Source organism: Cajanus cajan, chromosome 6, assembly GCF_000230855.2.
Source record: "Cajanus cajan strain Asha chromosome 6, NIPB_CcT2T_4, whole genome shotgun sequence".
Taxonomy (NCBI): Eukaryota; Viridiplantae; Streptophyta; class Magnoliopsida; order Fabales; family Fabaceae; genus Cajanus; species Cajanus cajan.
The window spans coordinates 62,751,055-62,770,148 of record NC_138522.1 but is presented as its reverse complement, the minus strand read 5'-3'; the positions used below and the strand labels follow the sequence as shown (position 1 = coordinate 62,770,148).

At 31.5% G+C, this 19,094-nt stretch overlaps 2 protein-coding genes across 2 annotated transcripts; one reads left to right on the top strand and one right to left on the bottom strand.

The window, feature by feature from the left end:
- The first annotated feature begins 5,559 nt into the window (after positions 1-5,559).
- On the top strand, positions 5,560-10,457 carry BARD1 (breast cancer associated RING 1). The gene is made up of 13 exons (XM_020366418.3): positions 5,560-5,730; positions 5,921-5,974; positions 6,070-6,140; positions 6,321-6,416; positions 6,517-6,863; positions 6,975-7,238; positions 7,387-7,487; positions 7,572-7,758; positions 7,861-7,967; positions 8,317-8,407; positions 8,695-8,860; positions 9,506-9,624; positions 9,894-10,457. The coding sequence occupies exons 1-13, from the start codon at positions 5,630-5,632 to the stop codon at positions 10,236-10,238; spliced, it is 2,049 nt and encodes a 682-aa protein (XP_020222007.2). The 5' UTR covers positions 5,560-5,629; the 3' UTR covers positions 10,239-10,457.
- Positions 10,458-14,097: 3,640 nt separating this feature from the next.
- On the bottom strand, positions 14,098-17,971 carry LOC109803790 (protein NRT1/ PTR FAMILY 5.2). Its single transcript, XM_083059291.1, is given in 3 exon segments — positions 14,098-15,740; positions 15,965-16,877; positions 17,004-17,971. Coding segments are annotated over 3 exon segments (1,953 nt in total). The 5' UTR covers positions 17,137-17,971; the 3' UTR covers positions 14,098-14,833.
- Between the last annotated feature and the right edge of the window lie 1,123 nt (positions 17,972-19,094).

Sequence of the window (19,094 nt, the reverse complement as noted above, 5' to 3'; positions counted from 1 at the left end):
TTTATTATTAGCAATTATGTTAGTAGTTAAATTTATACAATAGTATTGATAAACTATAACAAACTATTTTAAAATTAGAAGACTACAAGAAAAAAATTTGAAGATTAAAAAAAATTATCTCGTAATTAAAAAATTAAAAATATATATAGTTAATGCATGCTTTCAATTCTTATTAATGTTTGTTGTTAATGAAAGATATCACTTTTTTAATTTTTTTCAATTAATTATCAATGTTCTAAATTATCAAAAATATCCCCACCATTCTAATGGGCTTTTATGTCATTTTATTCAGTTTTTTTAATCATTCTTAATCTCTCATTACTCCCGCTTTTTATCTCCATTTCAAGTCCTTGTACATTTTTAGATTATTTTTCCTTTATTAGCGGTGTTAAAATGCTAATGTGGCTGACTTATTCTTTCATGGGCATAAACGAATTTGAGGGAAAGAGGGAGGAGGAGAGTGAATTTGAGTAAAATGATAAAAAGATAGTCCTACCTGGTCAAAGACTAAAAGGGGAAAAAATGCGGATTTAAGTTAAATTTCCGTCGAACCCACATGAATAGTGATTACTTTAAAAATTTATCAAATTTAAGCAAAATTTAACTTAAAAGCATTAATATCTTTCGTTTCTTTTAACTATTCGTGATTATTTACTATACTATTTGTTTGTTTTTACTCTCTTGACCTTTATTAAAGTATTTTTATTGCGTATTATATTTGAATATAAAACAAATTATATGATTATGCTCAATTATATTCTATAACATGCATTAATATTGTATACCATATTTAAATATGGCGTGTATAAGTATTTATATTTTGTATGATATTTGAATATTTTGCGTGAATATTCAAATTTGGTTAGGTATATCGCATTATACAAAGCTATATTCAAATCTATAGTATATGATATTCCACCTATATTTCATAATGTTATATGATATTTTATTATAGCCGCCGTGATATTCGATTATGATATATCATATGGTGAATAATTATTCTTCATGTTGAATTATGTTATTTGTGGTATTGGTTTATGGTTAACTTGTGATTTCTAAATTCTTAGGACGAGGATTTATCTCTCATATGTAACAAGATTGATATCCTTTGGGAGAAGTAAAAAGAGATACACATTTGGTATATTAGTAAATCATACATCAAATTAAATTTTTTCCAAAATAAATAGTCATGTAAAACTATTAGATGAATGTTAAAATGAGCTAATTTCCACCATTAGTATAATTATTTTAATATAAAATTTCGAGTTGAGCTAATAAACTTTTATTCTATATAATTTTGGTTTAACTTAATCAACTGTTAAATTATTAATTTAGTATAGGTTGGTTTAGGATGACTCAAACCAACTAATTAACCTAAATTTTAAGGAATGAGAAATAAAATTAAATATTTGTGTACAACGCAATAAAAAATTGTATTCACTTATTAGTTTGTTTTATTTTAAAACAATAAAAATGTAATTTATTATTCATGAAAAAGGTATTAGATTGACTTTGTTTTTTTTATTATAATAAACTTGTGGCATTTCATTTAAAATAAAATAAAAAAGTAACATGTTGTGGTGTATCTTAAAAACACCAAGAGAAGTACAATGAACGGATGTGATTGACAAAGCATGAGTTAACATATTGGCTTGTCTCCTAATAAAGTTGATACTAGAATCTTGATGAATAACTATAATGATGTTACATTAAGTTATAATCCCCTATTCATATGCATTTACTAAACTTTGATGAAGTTTGTTGTGAATCAAAGTAACTTTGATGAAGTTTGTTGTGAACTAAACTTTGATGAAGTTTGTTTACCACAACTTTGCAATCTAATTCTAAAATAACTGAGTGAAAATATAATAAAAATATCATCTTAAAACCATCGACAATTCAATAATGTCATCTTAACTAACACGGTAGTAGACTTTAAGTATCTTAGAATCACAAAATTCTTGCAATTATCTCTAATACAAAAATCCCAATTTGACATATGTCTTTGATTTTAAAAGCATTGTTATCATAGTTAAATTGATCATTGACACAATCAAGATAACAATCAAGATAATAAGTTAATGGATTGTTAATTGAATTAATAAATCAATAGTTGAATTGCACAAACTGATGTACATGTTATATACTCCAATAGCTCTAACAGTAAATATGTATTTGTATTTGATATTGGATAAAATAATAATATTTTGATTCCAAGTTAACATTTTTTAGTGGGTTAAGTATTTTATTTATTTATTGACAAAAGGTCAAATTATCTTATGTTAGACATTTAACTATATATATATATATATATATAAGAGGGTTCAAATCACATCGGTATAACTTTTACTAAGTGTTTCACTGCTCAATAACTTCATATTAAATGCAAATTTTGTAAATTCAATCGTTAAATTGAAAGTCCATGTCACTTAGATCATATATACAAAATTTTATATTAATCCAAGATGATTTGATACTTCATTCTTATAAAACAAAATTGACGTAATATATTCATTTTAAAATATTGTAAAATATGAGCACTTTGATTACCTTCAAGTTGTTGTTTTATTTTAACAAAATTTGATATACATATATAAAGTGATATGAATTTTCAATCTCACGGTTGGATTTACAAAATTCACAATTAATATAAAGTTATTGAGTGGTGTAACACTTAGTAAAAGTTACATCAATGTCATTTGAACCCTCCTCATATATATATATATATATATATATATATATATATATTGGAAATATGCCTAAATATCTTTAGAAGATTAAGTTAGTTTTTTATAAGAATATTTTATTTATATTTCAAATATTTAGATTTAATCTGTTCTGATTATTTTAAGATTTATTTCCTTATTTTAGAATAGGATAATATCAAATATATTTGATTTTGTATAACAAATTTTCTCTATAAATAGAGACTCATGAATAAAATTATATTATGCTCATCTGATAAAAAATAAGTCTTATTATAAAATATCTTCTCAAACAAATATCATAAAATAACCCCATCAATATATATATATATATATAAACTTCCAAGAATTTCAATATTGTTTCTTTTAAAGGTTTTTCAATGTTTTGTTATTAAAAGGATGGCGGAAGTCGTTATTTAATGGGTTGCTGTGTGGATTGACCATGGGTGTTTATTAAAATAAAAATAGAGACATATTATTGGTAGTCCCAATTTTCTTTTTACCTTATTTTTTTGAATTAAAAAATATGTTTTCATTAATCACGTATATACAAAAAAAATATGTTTTTGTCATGTATATATATGAAAACTGAAATACTAAATGAAAGATCATTTTTGTTATGTACAATCAATTGACACATCTTGTTACACAACAAAAACAAATTTCTATTATGTATTTGGATTTCATACTCAATAGGATCATGTTGAGATACACAGTACGATATTGTTATGTTGTGAGAATGTCAAATGTTAAAAATATATTTGTCAAAAATCAATTGTCTAAAAACGTGTGTGTAGCTTACAACTAAGTTGGGAGGAGTGCAAATAAAAAATCTCATGAGAATCAAATTCATCTAATTAGCATGTTAATATAGTTGAATCCATTTAATACAATTTGAGTTAGTATTGGATTAACTAACATACCACCTTTGTGAAATCAAAATATGAACAAAAAAAATTATTGAATTATGTCCATTAAAATCTTCAACGTTTTCTAAGCACAACAAATGATGATAGACACAAAAAAAAAAAAACAATACAAGAAGACAAAAAAAGTAAAAGGCATTACAAGAACACAAAAGTTTTATAATGACTTGTTTAGATAATATTTCAACCATTAAGATTATATTTATTTTTATCAACTTGATTAAGTTTTATTAATTTAAAAAGTTATAATTTTTTATAGACTAAATTATACTCTTAGTCCTTTATTTATTTGTTATATTCATTTTAATTTTTTATCTTTCAAAATGTTTATTATGATCATTCATCTCTTAATTTTGGACTAATTTGATAATTTTCAAACAATAATTTTTTTCAAATTTAAAATATAATTTTAAATTATTTTTTGACTGATTTAAGATTTGAAATCCACGTATTAGATTCACTTATGTGAAAATATGTTAAATACAACTAAAATTCAAACAAAAAAGTATTATAGACATGATGAAAATTACATAAAAACAAGTCTAAAAGGCAATTGAAATTTTAAAAAATTATAATTTTATACTATTTTATAGTTTTTTATTAGACATATTTTTTAGTTTATTTTTATTATGTTATGTCTTATAAATCTGAATGGCCGTTAAATTTTTATATAGTTGAATCTATTATTATAAGTTTTATGTCTTAAATTGATCAAAAATTATTTCAAAATCGAGTTACAAAATTAAAGTTTTTTTGTTGTTTTTAAAAATAACCAAATTAATCTAAATATAAAAGACAAATGATCAAAATAAACACTTCAATAGATAAATAACTAAAATAAATTTAATAAATAAAATAAAAGATAAAAACATAATTTAACCTATTTTTTTATATATAAGTCTTTATTAGTCCAACTTAAGTATTTTTTTTTCTTCAAATAAACATTCTTAATATTATTTAATACCGAGTCTCTTTATGCTTCAAATAATTAAAGTATTCCTTATAAACAAAATATTTATAGACTTCAAAGTTAAAATACTTAGTTAAAATTAAAATAGGAATACATATATATTTCATCTTATTTAAGACTCAAATTTAACAATTAATAACAAAACAAACTATATACAAAAGAGTTTTTGTTAAAACATACTTGTAAGAATTATAGTGTGTAACTTTTTTCTCTATTTACCAAATTTTTTATTTACAAATAGCCTTTGAAAATAACCATTAGAAATCTTCCGATATCTCATTGTAAACTTACTTTGTTTTTCCTCTTTATATTACAAAGTATCTGTTAATACCATTAATATTTATATTAAATATTTTTCACTAAACTGTCACTTTTGTTTTTATTTTTATTTTTAAATGAATGAAACGATTTGTGTCGATATAAAACAACTTGTATACTTATCAAATATCTTTCCAATGAAAACGTTTTGCATTTTCCCACTAGAAAAGTGATATGCAATTATGCATTTTAAAGGAATATTGCGTGGAAAACAATAATTATTTAATTGTTCGCATATGTAAGAAGGAATCGTTGTTTTTTTACATTTAATTTCATCATGTTTTATTCCCATGCGTTTCTTATCAAATCCACATAATCAATTATTAAAATAATATAGTTTTTTATATGTATCTCAAAACTTAAAAAAATTAGAAATTAAGGCATCGTTTGGAATTGAAAAAATGAAAAAGCAGGTAGCGGGAGTAGAAAATGAAAACGAATAAAGAGTAAAGATAGAGCGAAAAGGAAAGAAAAGTGGCGCGAGCGCTTGAAACGAAAACGTCATCGTTGCGAGGCGCCAATCAAATCCACGCTCGCGCCCTCGCTCGCAGTCAACAAATCTGAGCCGTCCACGTATGCATCAGATGCATCATTTCTGAAAAGACCGCCTCTGCATAAAAACCAAATAAAATCTAAAATCTAAAATCCCAACACTCTCTTCTTCCACAACCCTTCCCCCTCTCCTCTCTGCAAACCGAAAAGAAGAAAACATGGAAGGTTCTGGAAAGTCCACCGTTAGTAAAACCAAACTACTGAATCCATGGATGCTCCACTTCCAGAAACTCGCTCTCGAGCTCAAGTGCCCTCTCTGGTTCGTTGAATTTCACTCTGTTCGAATCTCTCTCAATCGCTTTTATTTTAGCCTTTGCGGTTTTTTCTTCTTCTTTCGATTAAATTTCTGCTCGTGTTATTGTATTTTCTTCTTTTCTTTTGTGTTTTTCGCCTTATATTTTAGAGTAGTTGATTTGATTTGTTGCCTGTGGCGGCGCTGGATCTTGCAGTTTGAGTTTGTTCAAGCGGCCGGTGTTACTTCCATGCAATCACTTGTTCTGCGAGTTCGTTACTTCCTTTTCTCTCTATTTATTTTATTGCGCGAGTTTTTCGTTCGTGAAAGTGATTTAAAATCTGGATGTTATTTTGTGTTCGACAGTTCCTGCTTGGCTGATTGTATAACGGCTGGTTCTGAATGCGCTGTTTGTAATGCAAAGTATACTCAAACAGGTAAGCTTTTATTAATCTTTTCATGCGTTGCTGCATTTTTGCGTATTGGTCGTGTTTGTTTTATTTTATTTCTCTGTGTAATGGTTTATAGTATAAGCTGGATTTATTTTATTTAATTTTTGATGTGTATGCTTTTTTGGTATATGTACTTATGCTACCTATGTGATAAATGTGTGGCAGATGTAAGGCACGTGCCTTTTGTGGAAAACGTGGTGGCTATTTACAGAAGCTTGGATGCCACCTTCTGTGCTAGTCTGTTTCAGCAACGCTCTACTGGTGAAGTCACTTTGCTTTTAGGAAGCTTTTCTTTTTGATTGGAGAGAAGGACTATGTATTGATTGATGCTGACTTGATGTTTTTGACATTGTTGATGTAGGTGACGCGGGGGTTTTGGAGCCGTGCCAAGAATTACTCAATTCAACTTCTAGTAGCATGAAAGCTGCCAAGCTTCCTCGGAATTTGCCTAATTATAGTGGGGTCGGGGCTGGCAAGAGTCAGAAATCCAGGATTCTGGTGCATGATAAAGCTGAGGAGCTTGAATTGTCTTGTGGGAGAGGGAAGCTCGCTCCAATGCAATCTTCCCATATGGAACTTGTGGTTCGTGGAGATTGTGCTGTTGTGGAGATGGATGTGAATCAAGTGACACAATCAGCACCGGATAGCCCTCCTTTTTGTGATACTAAAGGTTCAGATAATGACTGCAGTGATCAAGATAGTGGGCACGTAAGAAAAACATGCTCTTATTTATGGTCTTGTGTATATACGTAGTTAAATCAACGGTAGGTTCTATTCTCTTTCAACTTGTTCCTAATTCTCGCATGCTCTTCGTTTCAGCCATTACCTTCTGATAGATTGGAAAATTCTTCATTAAAGAGGGCTAGTGCAGGAAATGTAAATCTGAAGGGAAGAATGGGACAGTTAAGATCTGAAAGTTCAGCCTCTGAAACAGAGGGTCTTGCAAGGGATCTCAAGAGACAAAAAGTTCTGGACCTTAAATCTGGAAAGGACCCTGGTGCATCACTGCCCACAAGTGCTTCAAATGACGTATGTCCAACTGGAAGTATCTGTTCATTCTGCCAGTCCTCTAGAATCTCAGAGGTAATATTTGATGTGCCTCAATTTCCTGCACATTATCACTGCTTGTGTATCCACCCTTTTACTGACGATTATGTTATCCTCATGCTATATATGCTGCTGGACCAATTGCTGAAACTATTTTTATGGTCTTCATGGTGGATTTTTGTAGGCTACTGGGCCAATGCTGCATTATGCAAATGGGAACTTAGTTACAGGAGATGCAGCAATGCAATCAAATGTCATACCTGTGCATAGAAGTTGCATTGACTGGTATGCTAATTTGAACATTTTACAATCTTTTAGCTTTCTATTTGCATTTTGCTGATAAATGTGGTACAAACTTTTGGAATCCAGGGCACCCCAGGTGTACTTTGTTGATGAAGTAGTTAAAAATTTGAAGGCAGAAGTGGCAAGGGGAGCAAAACTTAAATGCAGTAAATGTAATCTAAAGGGAGCTGCTCTTGGCTGCTATGTCAAATCTTGTAGAAGGACTTATCATGTTCCTTGTGCAATGGACATCTCAACTTGCCGATGGGATAATGTACTTATTTCTCATATTAAAGCTACTATTTTATATTTTGCTTAAAAGACACATGTGCTTCCTTCCATTTATCTAAACTTTGTTGGGTGTTCACTGTTTCAGGAGGATTTTCTCTTGCTCTGTCCTGTCCATTCAAATGTCAAATTTCCATGTGAGAAAACCAGATCTAAGAAGCAGGCAATTCAGAAGCACCCCACTCTGCCTCATCTGTATGTTTTGTTCCTTGTCATTTGCTCTTTAAGCATTATTAAAATCTCATGCATTGCTTTCTCTTCCAATGTTTTGATGAATTTACCGGATTTCAAATTGGTTTCTTATTTAATTTTAACATAATGCCAGTAGATTAAACCATAAATTAAAGATTTAAAGTGCAATACATATTATGGTAATAAATATTGTAGTTCAATTTCCAAGCCAGAGAATTGTTCAAAATTAATAGGTAGATCTATGAATAATAAATATTGTTCATACTACATTTTTGATTGTCGTAATATTCTTATGAGTGTGCAATTTTCCTGTCAAGGTTTGATACTATTATTAACTAACTCCTCTATACAGGCCATCTCACCACTCAAATCCTCTTGAAGCTTCACAGGATGATAGTAAAAAATTGGTTTTTTGTGGGTCTGCTCTATCAAATGAAGACAAGGTTAGTATGGAACCATTTCTGGTCAAGTTTATTTGCTATCTACATTATCTTTACTTTTTTTTCTTTTTGGGAACTCTTAATTGCAAGAAAATAAAAAATGGATGCTAATCTTGAGTTTTGATAAGTTGAACTATCTGACTTTAATGGAACTGCTCATTTATATATAGAAAAATTGTGTTTACACACAATGAAGTGCATGGTGCACCATTCTGTGCCTCATATACCATGTTTTACCTAGTTGATGTATTTTCCTGACCTTTCTTTTTTGTATCTTCTTGATGGTGCAGGTACTTTTGATCAATTATGCAAGCAAAATTGGTGCTACTGTGACCAAGTTCTGGACATCAAATGTCACTCACGTAATTGCATCAACTGATGGAAATGGAGCATGCTCTAGGACATTAAAAGTTCTCATGGCAATTCTAAATGGACGATGGGTTCTAAAAGTGGATTGTAAGTTGTTCAAGTTCTCTGTTCAATGTTGAGTCACCTAATGGGTTTGAATTTTAGGGTTCTGGTTTGGAAGATGGCTTTCATTTTGGAGGAAATGAGACCAAAGTCAATTATGTTCTATATGATATTTTTAGTTTACCCTTAGAAATCATTTATATCCATGAAGTTAAAAGTCATTATCTAAATTATATATTTGACATTTTGGTAAAGATTATGGATCAAATTAAAAGAACTTGTTAATTAAGACATTGATTTTTTAACTCGGAATCTTGAAGTACCAATAATTTAGCATGAAATCTTGGTAGTCACTATTTACTATTATAACACGTCCTTTACAATAATTATTAGTATAATGGTTTTGCGAGTTTGTTAATCCTAAGGCTAGGATCCTTGCTGGGGGCCTGGTGCAGGAGCCTGGCTATCAGTCTGCTAACATGGGAAATTTATGTTGGTGCTTGAAATATAATTTTCTACTTATACTCTGGCACAGTAATGATTTTTTCCTCATTAATCCATTTTTAACTGTTTATGACTGAGTTATATCTTACATGCTTTTCACGTGTGATTGTTATGCATTCTGTATATTTTTTTAATGCTTATTCTTATTTTTGAATTCATGCTGATTCTAAACATTTTGTACTGTAGGGATAAAAGTATGCATAGAAGAGATAAATCCTGTAGAGGAAGAACCATTTGAAATTAATCTTGACAACCAAGGGTGTCAAGGTGGTCCAAAATCTGGCAGACTTCGGGCATTGGCCAATGTAAATATTCTGTCTTGATTCATATATTCATGTAAATGCATGGGTTGTTGCTTGCACCATCAAAAATTATAATATCAAATAACTTTTGAATGCCTCTTATTTTCCTTGTTAAGCAACTGAAGCATCTAGATGAATTTTAAGGCTGTGTTATGTTAAGCTCTGTAGTGACTTGTTGACTTTAACATTTTTATTTCTTGTCTTTTGGAGGTTTCTTATATGCGATGATATTCATTTGTAATGTTCTAATATTCCAACTGTTGTGGGAGCAGGAGCCAAAGCTATTCAGCGATTTGAAGTTTTATTTTTCTGGGGATTATGTGCCAGCTTATAAGGAAGATCTTGAAGATTTAATTGAAGTGGGGGGAGGTACTGTTTTGAGAAGCAAGGAAGAACTGGAAGCACAAAGACATAAATGTGAAGTGGATTCTTCAAAGCTGCTGATTGTTTACAACCTGGATCCACCACAAGGATGCAAGTTGGGGGATGAAGTTTCAATTCTTTGGCAAAGGCTAAACGAGGCAGAGGATTTAGCTGCCAATACTCTACAAGTCATTGGTCACACGTGGATTCTTGAATCAATTGCTGCATGTAAACTGCAGCCTTTCGTAAACTAAAATGCATGGGGTAGCAGATATTTTGTCGATCTCTTGATAGGGCGTTCTTTCTGCAAAAGAATTGATCAATTGTGTATAGGATTAGCTTGAGTTTAATTTTTTGTCTTGCTCGGGGCTCGGGCTGTTAGTATATTTGGTTTATATAAAAGTTATTTAATGACTCGATGTGGAATGTATTATCTTGGTTGTTTTAAATTAACAGGATCCTGAGTTTTGAGATGGCCAGATGGGTCATAGGGGGTCTCATACCGCAAATAAATGCCAAGGCAAATTCTACCATGCAACAAATAAATGTCTTTTTTCTGTTTTTTTGTTTCACGCCTTCACGCAAGATTAGTGTATAGGAGCATGACTAATTCAAACAGACACAGAAGCTCCAATAATCAAACATATGCTTTATTGTAATATTAAATTTCAACTTCAAATATAATTTTACAACCGAGTATACATATTTGTGTGCAAGAAAAAGGAAACAAAACATCTCTCTACAAGTTATGACAGTCTGGCATGACACTATTTGAGGAGTCCTGTAAGCTCACACATATCCTTTATTATAGTATTAAATTTCAACTTCAATATAATTTTAAAACCGAGTATACGTATTTGTGTGCAAGAAAAAGAAAACAAAACATTTCTACCAGTTAATGACACAGTCCGGCATGACACCATTTGAGGAGTCCTGTAAGCTCAAACATATCCTTTATTGTAATATTAAATTTCAACTTCAAATATAATTTTGTAACCGAGTATACGTATTTGTGTGCAAGAAAAAGAAAAGAAAACATAATTCTACAACAAGTTATGACACAGTCCAGCATGATACTATTTGAGGAACCCTGTAAGCTTGCTTATGGTTATCATGCCAGAAGGCTCGGCAAGATAAGCCTGCATAGTGACCGACAGTTCTTGTCCCACAGAACGCATCATGGATTTGGACTCTGGAACCACACGTGTGCATGCCACTACTATGGTCACTGTGAACACTACTGCTTCTGCAGTTCTGCTAATTGGCCCGTTGGAGATGGAAGGCGTTGGTCAAACACATTCTTCAGTAGCACATCTGCTTCTCCCATTGATGACAAATACTTGTTTGCATGCAGCCTAGTCAATAGTTCTCATTCCCATCATTATCTCCAACACCACCACTCCAAAACTAAACACGTCAGACTTGTCAGTCACCCTCATAGTTTGTGCTAGCAATGCATATTTCATATTTTGTTAGTCACTACAATATATATCTATGTGCTGAATGCAACTCTAAGACACTGTATATGACACGAGTATGTTAAAGAAACGAAATAAAAAGACTTGTATTAAGAAAGAAAATATTTGTTGTATCTAAATATAAATCATTTAATACATTAATGATCATGTAGTGCTATTGTAAAACTTTTACACTATCAACTAAATCATTGTTGATATAACTTAGTTATTACAGAAGTTAATAAACTTACAATATATGATTTGTGATTGAAGTGTAAAATTGATTTATACTCGACCTATTTTCTCATGTTTATTGCTACCTTAGCATGATATATAGTATATACCCTAGAATTTAAATTGGTTGGATCATGTACCTGGAGCCATGTCGCCATAGAATCCAGCAACTGAGGTCCAGGTAGAAGTGTTGGAGAGTAGCAGCTTTGCTTTGCCAAAATCTGCAAGGCGAGGTTGTCAAGTAGTATTCTATTCAATGTAATATCCCGGTGCACAATCGGTGGGGAGCAGTCAGTTTGCAAGTATGAAATTGCATGTGCTATTCCCTGCACAATTTTAAGCCTTGTAGCCCACACAATGCAGTACTTGTCATTAAAGTCATCGGTGGCCTTCACAAGATCAGAAAATGTAAATTTTCCATCTCTTCCCCACACCATGCTAATAGACTGTTGGAATTCAAGAAGAATTAGAAGGCTTAAACTCATATATCTTATTCATACTTGTAACCTTTTAAATACATAATTGAAAGTTGATACAAGTTCTGCTCATAAACATAAAATTAAATGACAAATATAAATACTCATAAAAGTGTAACAGCACCTATAATTCCTATAATTAAAAAATCATAAACGTAGGAATTCTAATAATGCTCCATTAATATGAAATAAACTCAAATAATAGATGCTGATTCAGATTCTCAACACTCCTCCTTGAATCAGTAGCTATTAACTCGAAGTTTCCCTCTCAAGTTCTCAAACTTTCCTTTTGGAAGTGCCTTTGTGAAGATGTCTGCCAATTGATCTTCTGTTATTCAATCTAACTCTTCCTGTCTTTGAATACCATTTATTGGAATTTGTCATATCAAATACATCTTGCTTAAAAGTGTGACCAAATCTTTCATGCCAAACATTACTCTTATCAATTTTAGCAATAAAATCATGATCTTCAATCAAATCAAATTTCAAATAAAAACCGTTTTTGGTCATCTCAATCTTTGCAATCTCTAAACCATGTTCATCCATGATAAAACAATAATTCTCTTTAAAAAAGACTCCATAACCATTCCTTAGCATTTGTGGAACACTAAGAACATTTTGATCCAATTTTGGAATGTAGAGAACATCTTTAACAATTATCATACCTTTCTTGGTTGCAATAGAAATTGTACCTTTTCCATTGGCTTGTACAATTTCACCATTTCCCATCTTGACTTTTGGCTTAATTGATTTGTCAATGGAGGTAAAAAATGATAAATATTTAGTCATGTGACTAGTGCAACCACTGTCAATGAGCCAAGTATTCAATTCATGTGAATTGAATTCTTGAGATGCCATAAATAAATACTCATCTTCATCATCATTTTTTTCTTCAACCACATTTGCCTGTTTTTCTTCAGGCTGATTCTTCTTTAATCTGCAATACTTTTCACTGTGACTATTTTTATTGCAAAAATTACAGTGAAAAAGTGGTTTATCTTTAAACCAACAATCTTCTTTAGAATGGTTGGTTCTTTGACAATGAAGACAAGGCAAAAAATTTTCTTTTCTCGAAGAACCTTCATCTTTTCCTTTGTTCTTATTGAAAGTTCGTGACTTTCCAAAATTCCTTCCATTGTGCTTTGCTCGAAAGGCACCTTCAACAGCTTCATCACTTCTAATGGAAACTCTTTGCTCTTGTGCGTGAAGTTTGCTGGTCAATTCAGTAATTGTGAGAGTTTGCAAATCACAAGACTCTTCAATTGCAGAAATCTTGGCTTCAAATCTTTCAGGCACCGAAACCATGATTTTCTCGACAACCTTTTGATCTATAAATGATGTTTCACCAAGAAGTCGCATTTAGTTCACAACATCCATTAACCTGCCAGAATAATCTTTGACAGATTCATTTTCCTTCATTTTCATCAATTCAAATTCTCTCTTCAATGTGAGAAGTCTAACAGATTTGACTCTGCTACTACCTTCAAATTCATCTTGAATCTTGTCCCACACCTGTTTAGGTGTTTCCAAATCCATGATTTTAGTAAAAATATGATCTGCAAGTCCTGCATGTAGACAAGTGATGGCTTTATCTTTCTTCAGCTTCTCCTCCTCATAAGCTTTGATTTGTGCAATGGTTGGATTTTCTCTCAATGGTGGTGGATCAGCTTCAGAAATTACAACATTCCATAAGCCTTGAGATCTTAAAACAAATTTCATCTTGACGGCCCAAATATGATAATTTTCACCATTAAACATTGGAATTGCAGGTGAATTGGTGGAAGTAGACATCCTTGCACCAAAAATTGTTTAAACAATAAATCACTCAATTTTGTGTTTGCACTCAACCTCAATGTGTTTAGCGCTCAATAAACTTTTCCTCACAGCCAAGCTCTTGATACCACTTGTTGGAATTCAAGAAGAATTAGAAGGCTTAAACTCATATATCTTATTCATACTTGTAACCTTTTAAATACATAATTGAAAGTTGATACAAATTTTGCTCATAAACATAAAATTAAATGACAAATATAAATACTCATAAAAGTGTAACAGCACCTATAATTCCTATAATTAAAAAATCATAAACATAGGAATTCTAATAATGCTCCATTAATATGAAATAAACTCAAATAATAGATGCTGATTCAGATTCTCAACATAGACCGATCACTTTTTCAATGCTTTTGGACTCTTCATCAAGGCTTCTTTTTGTGTGCCGGTGGCATAATAGGATTCCAACACCAATCATCCCAATAAATAAGCAAGAAACTGGTATGATAACACCAAGAAGAACCTTTTTGTTAACCCCTCCAGAGTTGTATGGGGAAGACACTTTGGGGCAATAAGTACTTATAAAATGCTGCACACTGGTTGAAGGTTTTTTAGATGTACTTATAAGTAACCGATAAAAAACTACATTTTCTCAATATTTGCATGCAAGAAAATACATGGGTGGAAAATTTGAAATTGGAAATTTTCTCAGCACAGTTGCAAGAAAACTGCCCATGATTTCGTTTATGTTCTTAAACAAGCAAAATACACTATTTTTCACTTTAACCAAGATCTTAAGTAGCAAGGCAAGGACTAGGCTAAGAAAGCATCCCAGTAGGATACATCTACATCAAAAGCACACTATATATTCCTAAAAAGGCTAATCGGATAAGAATATGAGGTGTTTTCCTAGGATTTGCCATCTGGTTGCAGTGTGCTTCTGCTTACACCAGTATTGTTCTGTGACTGTGATGAAACATGGTTAATCTCCAAGCTCGATCTGTTTTGTTTTACATCATTAACATTATAGACAAACAACTTGGAAGCAACCAAAAAGCAGAGGAAGTTGAGAAAGCTTAGTACGGCCATGAATGCATAATAATAATCTAAACGGGAGACGTTTAGATTATCCAAAATCCAACCCTTGTGACCATTTCTCTTGGTGATATCCGCAACAGTTGACAAAATAATACTACTGAGGAAACTTCCAACACCCATGCTAGTTGTGAAATATGATGTTCCTAGACTTTTCATGCCATCTGGTGCCTGATCATAGAATATCTCCATCTTGGCAACTTCCACAAAGTTATCAGCAACCCCTGCCAAAGCATACTGAGGGAGAAGGATGAAAATAGTTAGAGGAATTGTATCATGTGGGCCAAAAAGGTGGTTCTCTCTTGCAACACTGAGTCTCCTTCTTTCAGCTAAGACTGCAGTTATCATTATGATGACATGTAACACAAGTCCAATGCCAAATCTCTGCAGCATCGTGATTCCTCTCGGGTTCTTTGTGTAGCGGCGTATTGCAGGAACAAAAAGACGGTCGTAGACAACAATGGTTATGAGCATGAAGATGGTTACAAATGCTGCAAGCCCTGCTGAGGGGATTTTAAAATGGGGTCCCATGCTCCTGTCTAGCGTGGTGCCTTGTTTGATAAAGAGTGTGCCCGCTTGAACTGCCATGGTGCTTGGAGTAATCGTTGTAAGCAAAATAGGAATCAGTTTTGCCATTTGCTTGGTTTCCTCTACTTGAGTCACTGTACAAAGCTTCCATGGTGATGTTTGGGCTGTCTTTATAGCAGCTTTGTCAAGGAAACTGCAAGAAGAGAATGGGGAGAAGTGTGCAAATGATTCATGTAGATGGAAAGACTAATATATTAAAGAGAAATGTAATAACACTATCTGATACTCTCTTGTTCATACTCTTTAAATAAGATGCTAGCCTCATAATATTTGTGATTTTTGATAAAGAACATGTTAGAAGAGAGTATTAAAGAGATCATCGATTTTGAAAAAGGGAAAAAGGTAAATGGGTTCAACCTCAATGAAGAGCTCTGATCAATTCGGTTTCTCCCATTTCTCGCATACTCTTCAATGCTCAGCTCATGTAGCTCTTTTGGATCCTCTGGGACATGTAGCTTCCACTTCCTTGTAGCAGCAACAAAGACCTGAAGCATCCTTGTTAATGGGCTACCAGAGGGCAATTTGTGCCTATAATATGGTGTTCCTACCAAAAACACCAATACTGAAACAGCAAGGCCAAGGGTGGGAAGGGCATACCCAATAGTCCAACCGACATTGTCTTGTATGTAAATTAAGACAGTGTTGGCGAAAAGGGTACCAAAATATATACTAAAAAACCACCAATTGAAAAATGAAAGCTTATGTGATCTCTCTTTGGGCTCAAACTCATCAAATTGATCAGCTCCCATGGTGGAAATGTTGGGTTTGGTCCCCCCTGTGCCTATTGCAATGATATAAAGCGCCAAGAAGAAAATACCATATTGTAGTGACGGTGCTCGCGGGCAATTGAGATCATCAACACATGGTAGTGGCCTCAGTGCTTGCAGTGAAACTGCTAGAGTCAACAGACACATTCCCTATAGCAGAAGAAAACAAGTAGCAATTTAGTTAAGCCTGAATATAATTGAACAATATTTATAAAAACCACAACCTTTATCCAAGATTGTTATCAAGTAACATACAAATGGTGAAAAAAAAATATCATTTCATACCAAAACATAAATGCATGATGAAATTACAAAGGTCCAATATCGTCCAAGATAGGCATCGGCTATGTAAGCTCCTGCCAGTGGCATCATCCACACTGCACCAACCCAGTTGCTAACGTTGTTCGAGGATGTCACAGTACCCTCATGGAGCTTATTTGTTAGATATATAACTAGGTTTGATGCTATCCCGTAGAAAGCCATCCTCTCAAAAACTTCATACCCTATAAGTCATAAACACATGCATATCCATATTCATAACTGACAATAACAATTTATTATACTGTACGTTAAAAATAAGAAGGAAAACAAAAGAGAGGAAGGGTAAGGCCAGTGAAGGCTTCATTTACCTACTATGAAGGAACATGCTTTCCATTTTCCCGTTTTTGATCTCAAAACGGGTCTACCTTTAAGGTCCACTGTCCCATCTTGAGTGTAATCTTGGTTCCCATTTGCAGGGCCTTTTTCTTCTATCACTGCCATGATGTTGAAACATGCAAGTTTTTTAGCTTCTCTCACGAGCTTTTTATAGGGACTGATTCTAGAAGCTTAGCCTTCTCAACCGAATGTTATACATTGTCCATTTGCATGAGCTAACTAACAAAGAAATCTCAAGGCCATATAAAGAAGGAATCGGAGAAGGAATCAACCGTATTTCTCGTTCTGTACTTGTTGTCATTTATGTACACATTTTTATCCTATATCTCTAATACCCTCTTCTTCTTTCCTTACGAATTTGGTGTTTTACTTTTTAATTATCGATTTAGGTATTGATAGCTAGATATTTGAAGTTAACGTGAGATCGACATGTCACAAAAGTCATGAGCTATAAATTAGCAGAAAAATTTCTGTTAATTAAAATGGCTTTCACTGACACTGAACGTATGTATACTTTATTCCCTTTTCAGTCACCAGTCTTTTGCAATGCTTGCTCCACGTGTCTCTATTCCATGCTTCATTCTTCCTTTCGGAGGTCTTGATCATTTTGGTGCATGAAATTCTGAGCATTAACTAGTTAATCCTAATCAAAATTGTAAATTAGTTCCTGATATGCATTCTATCGACTAAGTTAGTGGATATTACATTAGCGATGTTAAGGAATGATGAAGTTAAATGATAAGAGTGTCTTTAGATTTAAGTTTGAAGAGGTCAAACGGAAATGAATTTGAAAGCTTCCTTTCACGTATTTTTTTTTTTTATTTAGTTACTTAGAAATGTGTTACCAATAAAACAAACATATACTAAATGCCTTATAATGTTGGCTCACAGGTGACATTAGAGATTACAATAAAACTTTCAGAAATCAAAATGATACCATTTGGATTAATGAGTACTTTAATTCTTGAAATTAAGAAAATATAAAATACCTTGAAAGTTATAGTTTCTAAACTCAATTACTTGTTTTCATTTTAATATCTAAACATATGTTAATATTATCATGTAATTCACACTTTTTTTAATTAAAATAAGTAACATTTTACACTTTTGTGGACTTTTTTTTTTCTTTTTAATTTTTAATTTTCATACTTTGAGGATCAAAATGCAAAGTTTTTACTGATTTTTCTTTTTCTTGTATCCACGTCAATAAGACCAAAATAAAAATTTAGAAACTAAAATAGATACTTAAAGAAAATTCAAATAGGAACATTGAAGGACCATAATGAAACTACAATGAAACATTCAATACTAAAATGAAAAATTAATAATACGTATATTTTTTGAATTTGTGTTTTTGTTATTCTTTTGGCTTAAAGAGTTTATTTCATTCTTATAAAATAAAGAGTTTTTGCTTTTTAGTACTTTTTATTATTATTTTTTAATTTAGTCCACATATATATATATATATATATATATATATATATATATATATATTCTTTTTCATTTTGGCTATTATCGTTTGATTAGTCCTCAAATATAATTGAGAAAAACAAAAAATTATAGGAACTAAAATAAAAAAACAAGTCAAGAAATTATAGGACTAAATTTTGAGAAGACTAAAAATGAAAATAACTAAAAGTTGAGGAACGAAAATAAAAACAATTAAAATTAAGATAATTAAAATGAAAAGCATCTAAAATTGGAAGAATTAAAACAAAAACAATCATATTTTATAACATCTGTTTAAATCAAATTTATAAAATTTAAACTATCAAATACAATAAATGCACTAATAATGAGTGAAAACTTTAATTTTATTGAACACCTAAAATAATTATTAAAATTAAATCTTAAATATAAAATTTTGTAAAAGTCACGTAATTACGCGATCACTTTCAAATTTACACTTTCAATTCTCAGGACTAACTTATCAAAACTTCACACTTCCAAGTAACAAAATTGTGATTCACTCCTATTATAAACTCGATTTTGAAACTAAAGTAAGAAAATTATAATGATTTTTCCTTTGTTATATGTTTTAAGTAAATTGTTTTAATATTTCC

What these genes read in the sequence shown, in the direction of transcription:
- BARD1 (XM_020366418.3), top strand. Translation starts at nt 5,630, where the DNA reads ATGGAAGGTTCTGGAAAGTCCACCGTTAGTAAAACCAAACTACTGAAT. An exon ending in GTGATCAAGATAGTGGGCAC is followed by an intron (nt 6,864 to 6,974) that starts GTAAGAAAAACA and finishes TCTTCGTTTCAG; the next exon opens with CCATTACCTTCTGATAGATT. An exon ending in CAACTTGCCGATGGGATAAT is followed by an intron (nt 7,759 to 7,860) that starts GTACTTATTTCT and finishes TCACTGTTTCAG; the next exon opens with GAGGATTTTCTCTTGCTCTG.